The sequence below is a fragment of the Chiloscyllium plagiosum genome, unplaced genomic scaffold, assembly GCF_037043375.1.
Source record: "Chiloscyllium plagiosum isolate Xiang-an unplaced genomic scaffold, Cpla_swu_hap1 HiC_scaffold_1, whole genome shotgun sequence".
In the NCBI taxonomy this organism is placed as follows: Eukaryota; Metazoa; Chordata; class Chondrichthyes; order Orectolobiformes; family Hemiscylliidae; genus Chiloscyllium; species Chiloscyllium plagiosum.
In genome coordinates, this window is record NW_028270139.1 from 154,108,362 (window position 1) to 154,127,308 (window position 18,947).

General features: G+C 44.6%; 1 protein-coding gene across 1 annotated transcript in view; it reads left to right on the top strand.

Moving 5' to 3' along the window:
* Positions 1-18,947, top strand: part of adisspb (adipose secreted signaling protein b) — a 148,450-nt gene that overhangs the window by 35,982 nt on the left and 93,521 nt on the right. Inside the window, exon 2 of the mRNA XM_087991706.1 lies at positions 11,568-11,701. Within this exon, the coding sequence (XP_087847832.1) occupies positions 11,568-11,701 (134 nt within the window). The remainder of the gene's footprint in view (positions 1-11,567; positions 11,702-18,947) is intronic.

The window sequence follows — 18,947 nt, forward strand, 5'->3', positions numbered from 1 at the left end:
AAAAATCATTAAAAGAATGAAGAGACTGAGCAATATATTCTCTAGAATCAAGGCGAGTAAAAAGTGGTCTCATTGAAACACAGGAACTCTTACAGGGTAGATACAGGAAGAATGCTTTCCTAATTTTGGTTGGACAGGAAGCCTGTTTTCTAATGAAGAAATCCTCCCTTACTCCGTCTTAAATGGTCTGCCTTCTTCTCCTGAGATTGTGACCTTTGTTTCTAGCCAGGGGAAACGTCCTACCTATATTCATCCTGTTCTGTCCTAGAAGAATTAAATGTCAATGAGATTGCACCTCACTCTTCAAAACCCTCGAGAATACAGACCCAAATTCCTCAATCTCTCCTCGTAACCATCCCAGGATTAATCTGATGAGCCTCTGAACTCCATTTTAGAGTAAGTATATCTTTCCTTGGATAAGGAGACCAAAACCCCTCTCAGTACTTCAGAAAAGATCTAACTGAGGCTCCATACAACTGATGAAGGGCTTATGCCCGAAATATCGACTCTCCTGCTCCTTGGATGCTGCCTGACCTGCTGTGCTTTTCCAGTGCTGCACTTTTCGACTCCGATCTCCTGCATCTGCAGTCCTCCCTTTCTCTTTCTCTCCATACTACTGCTGCATGATGCACTCAAATCCCCTTGAAGTGAATTCTTAGGATGTGCATTACATAATTGCTTGCTGCATCGGTAGAGTCATACAACATGGAAACAGGCCCTTCAGCCCAACTCCTTCATGCCAACCAGGTTTCCTAAACTGAACTAGACCCACTTGACTCCATTTGGCCCATATCCCTCTAAACCTTTCCTATCCATGTATCTGTCCAAATGTCTTTTAAATATTGTAATTGTACCTGCATCTTCTAGCAACTCAATATAACACACTGCCCTCTGTGTTTAGCAGTTGCCCCTCCAGTCCCTTCTAAATCTTTCCCCCTCATCTTAAACCTCTGCCCTCTAGTTTTTGCCTTGGGGAAAAGACCTTGACTAATGTAGGCCTCTCATGATTTTATAAACCTCCTATTAAAGTATCTTTGGGTCCTGAAGGGACAGAGTGACCAACCTCAAGTCGTTGTCCATGTAGATACCAACGACATAGGTAGAAAGAGGGATAGGGATGTAAGGCAGGAGTTCAGGGAGCTAGGGTGAAAACAGAGCTTGAACAAACAGAGTTGTTATCTCTGGATTGTTACCCGTGCCTAGTGATAGTGAGGCAAGGAATAGGGAGAGATATCAGTTAAACACATGGCTGCAAGGATGGTGCAGGAGGAAGAGTTTCAGGTTTTTGGATAATTGGGGCTCATTCTGCGGAAGGTGGGACTTGTACAAACAGGACGGTCTTCACTTGAACCAGAGAGGTACCAATATTCTGGGTGGGAAATTTGTTGGTGCTATTTGGGTGGATTTAAACTAGCTCAGCAGAGGGATGGGAACCTGAGTTGTAATTGCAGTGTACAGGAGAATGAGAGTAGGAAGGACAGGGACAAGATTTCAGGGTCACAGGAATGTGCTGGCAGACAGCAAACTGGTTTGAAGTGTCTACTTCAACGCCAGAAATATCCGAAATAAGGTAGGTGAGCTTGCAGCATGGAGAGGCACCTGCGACTTCGATGTTGTAGCCACATCAGAGACATGGATCGAGCAAGGTGAGGAATGGATGTTGCAGGTTCCAGGGTTTAGATCTTTCATTAAAAACAGGCAAGGTGGTAAAAGAGTGGGAGGCGTGGCCTTGTTAGTCAAAGATAGTATAATGGTGGCTGAGAGAATTTTTGATGAGGACTCGTCTACTGAGGTAGTGTGGGCTGAGGTTAGAAACAGGACAGGAGAGGTCACACAGCTTAGAGTTTTTTATAGGCCTCAGCAGAGTTCCAGGGAGGTGGAAGAGAGAATTAGCAAAATTATTCTAAGTAGGAGTGAAAGGAACAGGGTGGTCATTATGAGGGACTTTAACTTCCCCAACATTGACTGGAAATGTTATAGCTCTGGTATGTCGAATGGATCAGTTTTTGTCCAATGTGTATAGAAGGGTTTCCTGACACAGCAAGGGCCGACAAGAGGGAAGGCCACACTGGATCTGGTGCATAGTAATGAACCAGGCCAGGTGTTTGATTTAGTTGTAGGTGAGCACTTTGAAAGAGTGACCATAATTCAGTTACGTTTAGTTTAGCGATGGAAAGGGATAGGTGAATGCCACAGGTCAAGAGTTATTGATGGGGCAAAGGCAATTATAATGCGATTAGGCAAGAATTAGGATGCATAGAATGGGGTAGCAAAATGCAGGGGATGCAGACTATTGAAATGTGGAGCTGGTTTACGGAACAAATATTGCGTGTCCTTGATAGGTATGTCCCTGTCAGACAGGGAGAAAGTGATTAAGGTAAGGAAACTGTGGTTTACTACCGAAACTGCATCTCTTGTTAAGAAGAAGAAGGCTTATGTGTTGATGAGGCAAGATGGTACAGATGAGGCGATAGAGAGTTACAGATCAGCTAAGAAGGATTTAAAGAGAGTCCAGAAGAGCAAAGAGAGGACACGAACAGTCTTTAGCAAATAGAATAAAGGAGAACCCTAAAGCTTTCTATAGGTATGTGAGGAATAAAGGGATGATTAGGTTAGGAATAGGACCAGTCAAAGACAGAAGTGGGAAGTTGAGTGTGGACCCTGTAGAGATCGGAGAGGTGCTAAATGAACATTTCTCATTGGTGTTCACTCAGGAAAAGGAGAATATTGTGGAGGAGAAGAATGAGGTACGAGATATTAGACTAGAAAGGATCGAGGTTAGTTACGCGCAAGTGTTATCAATTCTAGAAGGAGTGAAAGTAGACAAGTTCCCTGGGCCAGATGGGATTTATCCGAGAATTATCTGGGAAGCTAGGGAGGAGATAGCAGAGTCGTTGGCTTTGATATTTGAGTTGTCATTGTCTACGGGTTTAGTACCTGAGGACTGGAGGATTGCAAATGTTGTGCCCTTGTTCAAGAAGGGCAGCAGAGATGACCCAGGTAATTATAGACCACTGAGCCTTACTTCTGTTGTAGGAAAGGTTTTGGAAAGGATTATAAGAGATAAGATTTATAATCATCTAGCAAGCAACAATTTGATTTCAGATAGTCAACATGGTTTCGTCAAGGGCAGGCCATGTCTCACAAACCTCATTGAGTTTTTTGAGAAGGTGACCAAGCATGTAGATGAGGCTAGGGCAGTTGATGTGGTATACATGGACTTCAGTAAAGCCTTTGATAAGGTTCCACATGGTAGGCTGTTGGAGAAAATGCAGAGGCATGGAATTGAGGGTGATTTAGTAGTTTGAATTAGAAACTGGTTTTCTGAAAGAAGGCAGCGTGTGGTGGTTGATGGAAAATATTCAGCCTGGAGTCCAGTTACTAGTGGTGTGCCACAAGGATCTGTGTTGGGACCACTGCTGTTTGTCATTTTTATAAATGACTTTTAGACGCAGGCATAGGTGGATAGATTAGTAAATTTGCAGATGACACTAAAGTCGGTGGAGTAGTGGACAGTTTGGAAGAAGGTTGCAGGGAGACTTGGATAAACTGCAGAATTGGGCTGAGAGGTGGCAAATGGAATTCAATGCAGCTAAATGTGAGGTGGTGCACTTTGGGAAGAATAACAGGAAGGCAGAATACTGGGTCAATGGAAAGATTCGTGGTAGCGTGGATGTGCAGAGGGATCTTGGAGTCCATGTGCATAGATCCCTGAAAGTTGCCACCCAGGTGGATAGTGCTGTGAAGAAGTCATATGGTGTGTTAGGTTTCATTGGTAGAGGGATTGAGTTCCGGAGTCGTAATGTCATGCTGCAACTATACAAAACACTGGTGCGGAATATTGTGTACAGTTCTGGTCCCCATATTTCGGGAAGGATGTGGAAGCATTGGAAAAGGTGCAGAGGAGATTTACCAGGATGTTGCCTGGTCTAGAGGGAAGGTCTTATGAGGAAAGGCTGAGAGACTTGGGTCTGTTCTCATTGAAAAGAAGAAGGCTAAGGGGGGATTTGATAGAGACATACAAGATGATCAGAGGATTAGATAGGGTAGACCGTGAAATACTTTTTCCTAGGATGATGTCAGCTTGTACGAGAGGGCATAACTACATATTGAGGTGTGATAGATTTAAGACTGATATCAGAGGAAAGTTCTTTACCCAGAGAGTGGTAAGGGTGTGGAATGCCCTACCTGCTAATGTAGTCAACTCAGCCACATTAGGGAGATTTAAACAATCCTTAGATAAGCACATGGATGATTTTGGGATAGTGTAAGGGGACGAGCTGAGAATAGTTCACAGGTTGGTGCAACATCGAGGGCCGAAGGGGCCTTTTCTGCGCTGTGTTGTTCTATGTTCTATTAACCCTCAGCCTCCTTTGCTCCAGGGAATAAAAATCCCAGCCATTCCAGCCTCTCCTTATAACTAACCCCCCCCCCCCCCACCCAAGTCTCAGTAACATCCTTGTAAATCCTTTGTCGCACCCTTTCTAGTTTAATAACATCCTCCCTATTGCAGGGTGACCAGATTGCACGTGAGCGTTTAGTGATTCATGGACAAGGGCACCAGGTCCCTTTGGACTACTGTGCTTCCCTAGTTCCCTTTTTGTAGTTCAGAAACCTTCTGTCTTCTGTTCTTTTCAGCCAACGTGAATAACTTCTCACTAACTCACATTATATGCCGTTAGCCATCTTCTGGCTCATTCACTCGCTTGCCCAAGTCTCCTTGAATCCACCTCGCATCACAACTTGCATTCCCACCCAATTTGCTGTCTTCCACAAATTTGGAAATATTACAGTTGGACCCTGCATCCTAATCATTTCTACACACATCATTTTGCAAACAGTAGTGGACCGAGCACTGATTCTGGTGGTAGAACAAAGAAAATTACAGCACAAGGACAGGCCCTTTGGCCCTCCAAGCCTGCGCTGATCCAGATCCTCTATCTAAACCTGTCGCTTACTTTATAAGGATCTGTATCCCTCTGCTCCCTGCCTATTCATGTATCTGTCTCGATACATCTTAAAAAAATGCTATCGTGCCCCTTCTACCACCACCTCTGAGAACGTGTTCCAGGCATTACCACCCTCTGTGTAAGGAGCTTTGCACGCATATGTCCCCTAAACCTTTCCTCTCTCGATTTGAACTCGTGACCCCCAGTAATTGAGTCCCCCGCTCTGGGGGAGAAAGCTTCTTGCTATCCATCATATTGATACCTCCCATGATTTTGTAGACCTCAATCAGGTACCCACTTAACCTCCATCTTTCGAATGAAAATAATCCTAATCTACTCAACCCCTCTTCATAGCTCATTAGTTACAGCCTATCATTCTGAGAATGGTTTGGTTTGTTTATTCTTAATCTCTAATAACCATTTGTCCATCCAATATATTCTGCAAATCCCATGTGCTCTAATTTTATTTCCAACTTCCTGTTTGGAACTTTATGGAAACCCATCCGATAATCCAAATATACCATATTCACTGGTTCTCCTTTATCTATGCTACACACAACGTCCTCAAAAAACTGTATAGCAAGCTGTACCTCAGTTCAATTTAGCTGCTCACTTTTTCATGGAGCATCTTGACATGCTTTACCACATCAAAGCTGTTATAAATGTAAGTTCTATCCAGACGAAATTCAGGGAGAGTGGATGTTTGTTTGGTTTTTCCACTTTGAAGTATTCTGGGTTAATTCTGAGATCAAGAACCGGGGGTCTGGTTTCCAAATAAGAGGTCATTTGGAATTGTACTGAGGAAGACTTTGTTCATTCAGAGGGTGGTGAATCTTAAGAATTCTCTGCCTGAGGACCGTGGAAGCTCAATGATTGAGTCCGTTTAAATTGGAAATCAATGGATTTCGGTGTGAAAAAAGCATAAATGAACAGTGTTAGTATGGGTAATAGTTTAGGGATAGAGGATCAGCCACAATCTCACACTTGGAGTATTGTGTGCAGTTTTGGGCCCCATATCTCAGGAGGGATGTACTGACCCTGGAGCATGTTTAGAGGAGGTTCATGAGAATGGTCCCAGGGATGAAAAGCTTAACATATGAGGAAGGTTTGAGAATTCTGGGTTTATACTCGATGGAGTTTAGAAAGATTATGGGGGATCTAAATGAAATGTACAAAAAACTGAATGGACTGAAAAGAGTAGATGTTGGGACGATGTTTGCATTGGTAGGAGGTAGGACCCAAGGGCATAACCTTAGAGTAAAGGGAAGATCTTTTAGAACGGAGATAAGGAGAAACGTCTTCAGCTAGAAAGTGGTGAATCTATGGAATTCCCTGCCACAGAAGGCTGTGGAGGCCAGGTCATTCTGTTTATTTAAGACAGAGCTGGGTTCTTGAGTATCGAGAGGATCAAGGGTAATGGAGAGAAAGCGGGAGAATGGGGTTGACAAACTTATCAGCCATGATTGAATGGCGGAGCAGACTCTGTGAGCTGAATGACCTAATTTCTGCTTCTATGTCTTATGGTTGTATAGACTCCAAGGGCTGAATGGCCCACTCCTACTTCTACTAAGCTCTGTTTAATCGCTGGGTGTAGTGAAAGGTGGCCTGACAGAGTGGAACTCCAAGCTTGGGTGGGTGTGCTGAGTAGGCCCATGTTTGTGAATCGGTTGACTGAATTGTCACCTTACAGCAGGCCTGGGTTCAAGTCCCACCTGCTCCAGCGGCATGTAAAAACATGTCTGAACAGGTCAATTAGAAAACATTTTTATAATCCATCTCTGAACAGTGGTGACAGAAGTTGGGGTTGAGATCTGCCTCCCTGTGTGTTGGCAGTCGCAGAATTACAGGTTCATATTGTGTAGGAAGAGGCCATTCGGCCCAGCAGGTCCTTGGTGGCTCTTTGAGGGCAAGGAGAAAGTGACGACTGCGGATGTGGAGATCAGAGTCAAAAGGTGTGGTGCTGGAAAAGTACAGCAGGTCAGGCGGCATCCGAGGAGCAGGAGAGTTGTCGTTTCAGGCATAAGCAGTTCATGAGGAATGTTCAGTGGGCAATCCATTTAGTCCCATTCACTTTCCTCTTTCTCCACCTCCTTTTATCCTTTGTGTATTCATCCCAATCCCTTTTGAAGGCTGCTGTTGATTCTGTTTCCACCCTGTCAGGGCGTGCTTTTCAAATGCCAATCACACATTGGGTAAGAAGGCTTTTCCTCTTGGAGATTCTGGTATAATCTGCAATTGTCTTAAAGCAGGAGCTCATGTGCATGTCCCTGCATCAATGAAGACTACAGGATAGAAAAATAAAGTGGTTAAAAAGGCATACTGAATATTTCCCTAATCAATCAAAGGATTGAATACAGGAGCAAAGAGATTGTGTTGGAGGTGGATGTATTTGTGGTTTGACCATAGCTAGAGCACTGTGTTCTGTTCTGGTCACCACACTAAAGGAAGGATGCTGTTGGTCTACAGGGAACACAGAGGTGACTCTCTACCTCATTTTCCACTTGGAGTCCCTGCAGCCCTCCAGACTCAAAATAGAGTTCAATAACTTTTATATAGAATGTAGAACATTACAGCGGGCCCTCGATGTTGCACCGCCCTGTCATACCAATCTGAAGCCCATCCCACCTACACTATTCCATGTACATCCATATGCCTGTCCAATGACAACTTAAATGTACTTAAACTTGGCGAATCTACTACCGATGCAGGCAAAGCATTCCATACCCTTACTACTCTGAGTAAAGAAACTACCTGGGCGGCATGGTGGCACAGTGGTTAGCACTGCTGCCTCACAGCACCTGAGACCCGGGTTCAATTCCCGCCTCAGGCGTCTGACTGTGTGGAGTTTGCACATTCTCCCCGTGTCTGCGTGGGTTTCCTCCGAGTGCTCCGGTTTCCTCCCACAATCCAAAGATGTGCAGGTCAGGCGAATTGACCATGTGAAATTGCCCGTAGTGTTAGGTAATGGGTAAATGTATGGGTGGGTTGCGCTCCGGCGGGTCGGTGTGGACTTGTTGGGCCGAAGGGCCTGTTTCCACACTGTAATGTAATCTAATGTAATCTAATCTAATGACATACCTCTGACATCTGTGTTATACCTATCTCCCCTCACTTTCAAGTTATGTCCCCTCGTGTTTGCCGTCCCCATACCTGGAAAACGGCTGTCCCTGTCCACCCTATCTAACCCTCTGATTATCTTGTATGTTTCTATTAAGTCACCTCTCAACCTTCTTCTCTCTAACGAGAATAGTCTCAAGGCCCTCAGCCTTTCCTCGTAAGACATTCCTTCCATATCAGGCAACATCCTAGTAAATCTCCTCTGCACCCTTTCCAAAGCTTCCACATCCTTCTTATAATGCGGTGACCAGAACTGTACATAATACTCCAAATGTGGCTGTACCAGAGCTTTGTACAGCTGCAGCATAACCTCCTGGTTCCGGAACTCAATCCCTCTATTAATAAAGGCCAAAACACTGTATGCCTTCTTAACAACCCCGTCAATCTGGGTGGCAACTTTCAGGGATCTGTGTACATGGACACCGAGACCTCTCTGCTCATCTGCACTCCCAAGAATCTTACCATTAGCCCAGTACTTTGCATTCCGATTACTCCGTCCAAAGTGTATCACCTCACACTTGTCCACATTAAACTCCATTTGCCACCTCTCAGCCCAGCTCTGCATCCTATCTATGTCTCTCTGCAACCTACTACATCCTTCGTCACTATCCACAACTCCAGCGACCTTAGTGTCGTCCGCAAATTTACTAACCCACCCTTCTAAGCCCTCATCCAGGTCATTTATAAAAATGACGAACAGCAGTGGACCCAACACCGACCGTTGCGGTACGCCGCTTATAACTGGACACCAAGATGAACATGTTCCATCAACTACAACCCTCTGTTTTCTTTCAGCAAGCCAATTACTGATCCAAACTGCAATGTCTCCCACAATCCCATTCCTCCACATTTTGTATAATAGCCTACTGTGGGGAACCTTATGGAATGCCTTGCTGAAATCCATATACACCACATCAACCGGTTTACTCTCTCTACCTGATTGGTCACTTTGTCAAAAAGCTCAATAAGATTCGTTAGGCACGACCTATCCTTCACAAAACCGTGCTGACTGTCCCTGCTCAGATTATTCTCTTCGAGATGGTTATAAATCCTATCTCTTATAACCTTTTCCAACACTTTACCAACAACTGAAGTGAGACTCACTGGTCTCTAATTACGAGGGTTGTCTCTACTACCCTTTTTGAACAAGGAAACCACATTTGCAATCCTCCAGTCCTCAGGCACTATTCCTGTAGACAATGATGATTTGAAGATCAAGGCCAAAAGCTCGGCAACCTCTTCCCTTGCTTCCCAGAGGATCCTAGGATAGATCCCATCCGGCGCAGGGGACGTGTCTATTTTCACACTCTGCAGTATTTCTAATACCACTTCCTTGTGAACCTCAATCTCTTCTAGTCTAGATGCAAGTATCTCTGTATCTTCCTCGCCAACATTTTCATTTTCTATAATGAGCACCGTCGAAAAATATTTATTTAGTGCTTCCCCTATCTCCTCTGACTCCACACACAACTTCCCACTATTATCCTTGATTGTCCCTAATTTAACTCTCATCATTCTTTTATTCCTGACAGACCTATGGAAAGCCTTAGGGTTAACCCTGATCCTATCCGCCAATAACTTCTCATGTCTCCTGCTGGCTCCTCTGAGTTCTCTTTTTTTAGGTCTTTCCTGACTTCCTTGTAACCCTCAAGCGCCCTAACTGAGTTTTCACATTTTGTCCTAACATAAGCCGCCTTCTTCTTCTTGACCAGGGATTCCACTTCCTTAGTAAACCACGGCTCATGTGTTCTATATCTTCCTCCCTGCCTGACAGGTACATACTTATCTCGGACACACAGGAGCTTTTCCTTGAATAAGCTCCACATTTTTAATATGCTCATCCCCTGCATTTTCCTTCCCCATTCTACGCTTCCTAAATCTTTCCTAATTGCATCATAATTTCCCTTCCCCCAGCTGTAACTCTTGCTCGGTGGAGTACACCTATCCCTTTCCATCACTAAAGTAAACCTGACAGAATTGTGATCGCTGTCTCCAAAGTGCTCACCTACTTCCAAATCTAACACCTGGCCAGGCTCGTTACCCAGTACTAAATCTAAAGTGGCTTCGCCCCTTGTAGGCCTGTCTACATACTGTGTCAGGAAGCCCTCCTGCACACACTGGACAAAAACTGACCCATCTATAGTACTCTTACTGTAGTGATCCCAGTCAATATTTAGATAGTTGAAGTCCCCCATGACAACTACCCTGCCTCTCTCACTCCTATCGAGAATCATCTTTGCTATCCTTTACTCTACGTCTCTGGGACTATTCGGACTTTAGGCCTGAAACTCCCCCCTGTCCGAGGCCCCCACCCCATACACTACAAGACCCATTGTTAGCCACTAACAGTCATTCACCCTCCCAACCAGATTGTTATCGACTCCTTTGTCTCTGTAAATGTCCTTTCTCTCTGGACTCTATCCCTACCTTTACTTCTTACCAACATACCCCCCCCCCCCCCCCAAAACCAGCCTATCTTCTGCACATAAACCAACATTTTCCTAAATAACATCAGTTCTGAGGAAGGGTCACCAGACCTGAAACTTTGATTTCTCTCCACAGATGCTGCCAAACCTGCTGAGCCTCTCTAGCAACTTCAGTTTTTGCTTGACCAGGATATTGCCTGGGATGGAGTGATTCAGCGATGTTTATTTTCTTTGGAGTGGAGAAGGCTGAAGGGGGTGGGATCTGATCGATGCTTTAAAAAAAAATTAAGGGACTTAGGCAGGGTTGCTCGGGAGAAACCTTTCCGCTTAGATGAGTCGATGACCAATGGATATTAATTTACGACAAGGAACAGGAGGTTTAGAGGGTATTTGAGGGGAAAAAAAGTGTTTTCCTTAGGGGTCTTGTTGGTATCTACAGCTCACTGTCTGAAAGAGCAGGAACCCTTGAGGCATTTAACAGCTATTTAGGTAAACACTTAAAACATCACTGCATACCAGGCTACGGGCCAAGTACTGGAAAAACGTGATTAGAATAGAGAAATGTTTGAGAACCAGCACGGTCACAATAGGCCAAAGGGCCTCTGTCCATGCTGTAAAATGCCTGTGACTTTATCTCTTCACACCACTCTTCTACAAAAATCAAGATGTGTTTCATATTTAATGTGCAATTTATCTAATGTTCTGTTGAATTTACCTAATGCTCCGTGCTATTTCTCAACTATTTCTTTGTAACCGTTCCATCTTGCCTTGGGGGAAATGTGATGAACCCGCATTGAACTATTCTTTAGTTCCATCCTACTTAGCTTGGAATGGATTAAAAGTATTTTTTTTCTCAAAAATTTCACAGCACAACTTAAGATGGTGCGATCCTCTTTTCATTCAGTATTTCCTACGACAGGTTGTGCAGGAGACATGCTGTCATGCTCACCCACAGTGGCATTGCTCTCAGCTTAGTGCTGAAGGGTAGTGGAGGGGGTTAATGGTTAATCTTTCTCCCTCCCCTGCTGTACTTGTTGTGGTAAATTCCTCCATTTTTGTGCCTTTGCTTCTCCAGGTGTAAGGCCCAAAGCAGGGGCTGTTCACTTTGGTCCTGAGGAGGGAGCAGCCAATCACGTTCACTTTGAAGAGAAATTACATGATTCTGTTGTCATGGTGACCCAAGAGGAAGATGGCAGCTTCTTAGTGAAGGTGAGACCGCGGCAATTTGAACCCGCGACGTGTTGATTTTAAAATTTTTAGTCTTGGATTGTGGTTGTCGCTTGCATTTGTTAATTGTCATTGGTTGCATTGAGAGGAGTTGGGGGACAGTACAGGGTGAACTCTGGGTCTATCTCTTGGCGTCTGCTGCTTTTCATCTCCTGGATTTTTTTTCCCAGCTACTTCCCTCCCAACCCCTATTCCCTTCATAGGGACCATGATTGCTCTGCTGCGTCCTGGGCGTGGCACTGCGTGAGGATTTCATCACGATCACTTATAGTCCTGAAGCTTCAGATAAACCCCTATGGTTTTCTGTTTACTATTCTGATCTCTTCCACGCCTCAGAATTTCGCAATTTTAAACAGTGACTGTGGGACTGTTTGCTCATGCTGTGGAAGTTAGATTCAGCAACACTGTAACAGCTTGCACAGATAAGCCCTTCTACAGATTGCTGTCTTCCTTCACACACCCCAACCACCCCCCCCCCCCCCTCCCCCCCACTTCTTTCTTTCTTCTCTCTCGTCTCTGTTTTTCTAAATTTGTGTCTTTTTAGAGTCATAGAGATGTATAGCACAGAAACAGACCCTTCCATGCCGACCAGATAACCCAACCCAATCTAGTCCCACCTGCCAGCACCCAGCCCATATCCCTCCAAACCCTTCCTATTCATATACCCACCCAAATGCCTCTTAAATTTTGCAATTGTACCAGCCTCCACCACATCTTCTGGCAGCTCATTCCATACATGTACCATCCTCTGCATGAAAAAGTTGCCCCTTAGGTCTCTTTTATATCTTTCCCCTCTCGCCCTAAATCTATGCCCTCTAGATCTGGACTCCCCAACCCCAGGGAAAAGACTTTGTCTATTTATCGAATCCATGCCCCTCATAATTTTGTAAACCTCTGTAAGGTCACCCTTCAGCCTCCGATGCTCCAGGGAAAACAGCCCCAGCCTGTTCAGCCTCAGCCTCAGATCCTCCAACCCTGGCAACATCCTTGTAAATCTTTTCTGTACCCTCTCAAGTTTCACAACATCTATCCGATAGGAAGGAGACCAGAATTGCATGCAATATTCCAACAGTGGCCTAACCAATGTCCTGTACAGCTGCAACATGACCTCCCAACTCCTGTACTCAATACTCTGACCAATAAAGGAAAGCATACCAAATGCCTTCTTCACTATCCAATCTACCTGCGACTCCACTTTCAAGGAGCTATGAACCTGCACTCCAAGGTCTCTTTGTTCAGCAACACTCCCGAGGACCTTACCATTAAGTGTATAAGTCCTGCTAAGATTTGTTTTCCCAAAATGCAGCACCTCGCATTTATTCTGAATTAAACTCCATCTGCCACTTCTCAGCCCATTGGTCCAGATCCTGTTGTAATCTCAGGTAACCCTCTTCACTGTCCAATTTTGATATCATCTGCAAACTTACTAACTGTACCTCCTTATGCTTGCGTCCAAATCATTTATGTAAATGACAAAACGTAGAGGGCCCAGCACCGATCGTTGTGGCACTCCACTGGCTACAAGCCTCCAGTCTGAAAAACAACCTTCCACCACCACCCTCTTCTACCTTTTGAGCCAGTTCTGTCTCCAAATGCTAGTTCTTCTTGTATTCCATGAGATCTAATCTTGCTAATCAGTCTCCCATGGGGAACCTTGTCGAACGCCTTACTGAAGTCCATATAGATCACATCTACTGCTCTGCCCTCATCAATCTTCTTTGTTACTTATTCAAAACACTCAATCAAGTTTGTGAGACATGATTTCCCACGCACAAAGCCATGTTGACTATCCCGAATCAGTCCTTGCCTTTCCAAATACATGTACGTCCTGTCCCTCAGGATTCCCTCCAACAACTTGCCCACCACCGAGGTCAGGCTCACCGGTCTATAGTTCCCTGGCTTGTCTTTACCGCCCTTCTTAAACAGTGGCACCACTTTTGCCAACTTCCAGTCTTCTGGCACCTCACCTGTGACTGTCGATGATACAAATATCTCAGTAAGAGACCTAGCAATAACTTCTCTAGCTTCCCACAGAGTTCTCGGATGCTCTCTTCCCCCTCCCCTCTTCTCCCACTATCTTTTTTCTCTTTTGCTTCTCTGCTTTCTTTTTTACTCTCGTTATCCTCTTCTCTTTTCTCACCCTCCTCTCTTTCATCGCTTTTTCACTCCTTCTTTCCTGTCTTTTTTTTTTTCTGTCTCTCTCCTCGGTTTTTCACTCTCTCTCTCGTACGCCCTCTCCTCTCTTTTCCCCTACAGTATCTCCAAAGGCCCATTTCGTTGCTGGAGTGGTGCCTGAACCCACAGCCTTTTGCCCCTGGAGACTGCATCAGCCGTTTAGCACTGAAACCCTCATGTTCATGCCTTTGCATGAATGAACTGGACACTTCCAATTCACTCCAGGCTGACCTGTATAATCTAGAGTTTTCCAAAACTTATGCCAAGTCCCATTCCCACAGCGTCCCTATTCTCACTGACTTACATTTGCGTTCTGGTTAAGTTGTGCCTTGATTTAAAAACAAAACTCAACCTGTTCCTTTGATTTCTCACGACCTAGCCCCTGCTCTATAACCTCTTCCAGCCCAACAATCCTCCAAGATATCTGTGTCCCAAATTTTCGACTTCTATTATGAGTTGCTGATCCCTTCAGTTCTGGAAGTTTCTCCTGTAAAACCACAGGCTCCATTAAGGTGTTCCTTAAAATCTGCCTGTTTGACTCTATATTTGTTTTGGTCTTTTGCCCCAATACCTCTGTTATTGCTCAGTGTCCCATTTTGCAGGATTACAATACCTTCCAGAAGTCTTGATGTTTACCTACCTTAAGGGTGCTGTGTAAATGAAGGTGGTAGTGATTGAATTTGGTGTGTCTGTTGTTCTTTCAATTCCACTGTTCTGACTGACAGAGTGAGCTAAATAATTGCCAAGCCGTTTTGAGTGATTAATGTACGCATTGTAATGTGTAAGGAGAGTCATTGCATCACTTTGAATCATTAAAGCCTCTTCTGCAGAAAATCTTGGCAATATATCAGAAGGGAAACAGGTTATCCCAGTGTTGTTAAACTCGAAATGGTGCAGAAAAGAATAACAAGGATGTTGCCAGGTTTGGAGGGGTTGAGCTATAGGGAGAGACTGAATAGGCTGGGGCTATTTTCCCTGGAGTATTGGAGGCTGAGGGATGACCTTTTTATAGAGGTTTATAAAATCATGAGGGGCATGGATAGCGTGAATACTCAAGACCCTTTCCCTGGGGTGGGCGAGTCCAAAACCAGAGGGCATAGGTTTAGGGTGAGAGGGAAAAGATTTAAAAGGGACCAAAGGAACAACTTTTTTCCATGCAGAGGCTGGTGCGTGTATGAAATGAACTGCCAGAGGAAGTAATGGAGGCTGGTACAGTTACAACATTTAAAAGGCATCTGGATGGATATATGAATAAGAACGGTTTAGAGTGATATCGGCCAAATGCTGGCAAATGGGACTAGATTAATTTAGGATATCTGGTTGGCATGGATCAGTTGGACTGAAGGGTCTGTTTTTACTTGCTGTACATCTCTGTGACTTTAACTGCATTTTCATTTAACCATGTATGTGTTTTTATTCTTACAAACATGGTCTTTCTCTTCCCCTTCCCAGCCCACTCCCAGGGATTACACAAGGGAGTGGAATTTCTTTTTTGAAAAAAAATGCAATGGCAATACTTAATGGTTCTGTCCTGATGGCTCAGTGGTTAGCCCTGCTCCCTCATAGTGCCAGGGTTCAATTCCACCCTTGGGTGACTGTCTGTATGGAGTTTGCATGTCTGTGCGGGTTTCCTCCCACTGTCCAAAGGCATGCAGGTTAAGTGGATTGGCCACCGGAAATGTGGGATTATGGGGCTAGTTTTGGGTGGGATACTCTTCAGAGGGTCAGTGTAGACTCGAAGGGCTGAATGGCACTGTTGGGATTCAATGATTCTAGGCATCATCTGCAGAAGGAAAAATAGAGTTCTAATGAAAGGACATCAAATGTTGAGTTGAGAATTCTTGTTTATTTTAGATTTGTTAGTTTGTGCAAGTTTGTTAATTCCCTTCTGCATCGCGGTTAGTTTTGACATGGCACTCATTTATGGACTCCATCCATAAACACATTGACCAGGACCAATATACCGACTGCTGCTATGAACAACCAGAAGCAGTAGGAACGAAACCAAATAAATTCTGACCGACAGTATAGTAGCGCTTCATAGGAGGCTCCACAGCACTGCGGATGACACCTAGATAGGGCTCAACGTCTGCAAACCAATTTCCCAGCTCGGCGAATATACCCACAACAACTTCAATAGTGCGATTTATTTTTTTGGATTGAGACAGTGCAAGTTGATTTGTTGTTTCTGAGAAGAATACAATGTAAAGTCATCATAGTCCCATTAGTTGGGCGGCACGGTGGCACAGTGGTTAGCACTGCTGCCTCACAGCGCCAGAGACCTGGGTTCAATTCCTGCCGCAGGCGACTCTCTGTGTGGAGTTTGCACATTCTCCCCATGTCTGCGTGGGTTTCCTCCGGGTGCTCCGGTTTCCTCCCACAATCCAAAAATGTGCAGGTTAGGTGAATTGGCCATGCTAAATTGCCCGTAGTGTTAGGTGAAGGGGTAAATGTAAGGGAATGGGTCTGGGTGGGTTGCGCTTCGGCGGGTCGGTGTGGACTTGTTGGGCTAAAGAGCCTGTTTCCACACTAAGTAATCATGACTGGTGGTGACTTTAACCTAAAGGTCACCACACCTCAGGTGAGATTGAGCAAGAAACTGAACTGCGCTGTTGGCATCGCGCTATGTGGTAAACTAGCCATCGAGCTAACTGAGCGAACAGATTAGCTGCTGAACAGACCCTTGAAAGAGACTATGGTCCTGTGTGCTATGTCAAAATTTAATTTGTTTATATGCAGAGCAAAATCAGTGAGATGAAGTTCGGTTTTGAAATCTGGTGAAGAGTGGGCTACAACACTGGGTTAATGTATATCTAAGGAGATATGTTTTGTACAGAGTCATCTGAGGTCAATACTTGGAATATTAGAATACTTATGGATAATCTTAACACAAAAAAAGCTGCAGTCACATTTAGTAAACTGTCAAGATGCCAGTTTGACGTTGCATTACTCAGTGAGGCTTTGTAACTCTGGGAGGAGCAGCTGAAAGAGCAAGCTGGGAATTCACCTTCTCTTGGAGAGGAAAGGCTCACTGTAATCATCATGTTCACATAGGTGAGCTTGGATGTATTTTCAGAACTCCCCAGTTGTATACATTCAAGGCAATACGGACTTCAGTAAGGCGTTCGACAAAGTTTCCCATATGAGACTGGTTAACAAGGTTAAATTACACGGAATAAAGGGAGAACTAGCCATTTGGATACAGAACTGGCTCAAAGGTAGAAGTCAGAGGGTGGTGGTGGACGGTTGTTTTTCAGACTGGAGGCCTGTGACCAGTGGAGTGCCACAAGAATTTGTGCTAGACCACCACTTTTCATCATTTATATAAATGATTTGGATATAAGCATAAGAGGTACAGTTAGTAAGTTTGCAGATGACACCAAAATTGGAGGTGTAGTGGACAGTGAAGAAGGTTACCTTAGATTATAACGGGATCTTGATCAGATGGGCCAGTGGGCTGAGAAGTGGCAGATGGAGTTTCATTTAGATGAGGTGCTGCATTTTGGGAAAGCAAATCTTAGCGGGACTTATATACTTAATGGTAAGGTCCTGGGGACTATTGCTGAACAAAAAGACCTTGGAGTGTAGGTTCTTTGAAAGTGGAGTCGCAGGTAGATAGGATAGTGAAGAAGGCGTTTGGTATGCTTTCCTTTATTGGTCAGAGGATTGAGTACAGGAGTTGGAAGGTCATGTTACGGCTGTACAGGACATTGGTTAGGCCACTGTTGGAATATTGCGTGCAATTCTGGTCTCCTTCCTATCGGATAGATGTTGTGAAACTTGAAAGGGTTCAGAAAAGATTTACAAGGATGCTGCCAGGGTTGGAGGATTTGAGCTACAGAGAGAGGCTGAACAGGCTGGGGCTGTTTTCCTTGGAGCATCGGAGGCTGAGGGGTGACCTCATAGAGGTTTATAAAATGATGAGGGGCATGGATAGGATAAACAGACAGTCTTTTCTCTGTGGTGGGGCAGTCCACAACTAGGGGGCATAGGTTTGGGGTGAGAGGGGAAAGATATAAAAGAGACTAAGCGGCAACCTTTTCACACAGAGGGTGGTATGGGTATGGAATGAGCTGCCAGAGCAAGTGGTGGAGGCTGGTACAATTGCAACATTTAAAAGGCATCTGAATGGGCATATGAATAGGAAGGGTTTGGAGGAATATGGGCCGGGTGCTGGCAGGTGGGACTAGATTAGGTTGGGATATCTGGTCGGCATGGACAAGTTGGACCAAAGGGTCTGTTTCCATGCTGTACATCTCTATAACTCTATGTTCACTAACGATGCCCTGCTCTACCTCTCCATCAGTTCTCCTGACCCCTCCTATTGCCACTAAAATGATCAGACCGCTGTCTCCATAACGAGGGCTAGATGTGCAGAAATCCTCCTCAATAAAATATTGGGAACTTTGAAAATATTTATTCCAGATCCTGTTTACTACCAATTTCAGCCTTTTTTCCTGAAACTATACTTTTTAAGACCAGATTGGGTTGTTTGCACTGTGATGCCATTTTTTGACCATGAGCTGATCTTCCAACCATGCATTTGTTCCACAGTTAAGATTGCCTATTTTCACCTCTCTGACACGCCTTTATCAGTGAGAAATCAAAGCAGCTGTAGGCCATTTGGCCCCTCAGTTCCACGGCAGCATTCCATATTATAATCACTGATCTGTTTGGGTTTTGAATGCCACATTTCCCATTTACCCCTGATTAACTTACCCATTTGATTTCCTTGGCTGACACGAATCTTGCAGGCTGACTAATAGTCAGTTTTAAAAATATTCAACGATCTTCACATCCATTGTCTTGAGGTGGAGAGTTTCAAAGTCATACAACGCTCTCTCTCTCTCTCTCTCTCTCTCTGCCTTTTAAAACCGAGATTCCTAATTTTAGAAACAACTACCAAATCATTCTGAACTCTCCCTGAGAGGGGAATGTCCTTTTCCATAGGCGAAAATGAGGACTGCAGATGCTGGAGATTAGAGTTGAGTGTGGTGCTGGAAAAGTACAGCAGGTCAGGCCGCATCCGAGAAGCAGGAGAATCGACTTTTCA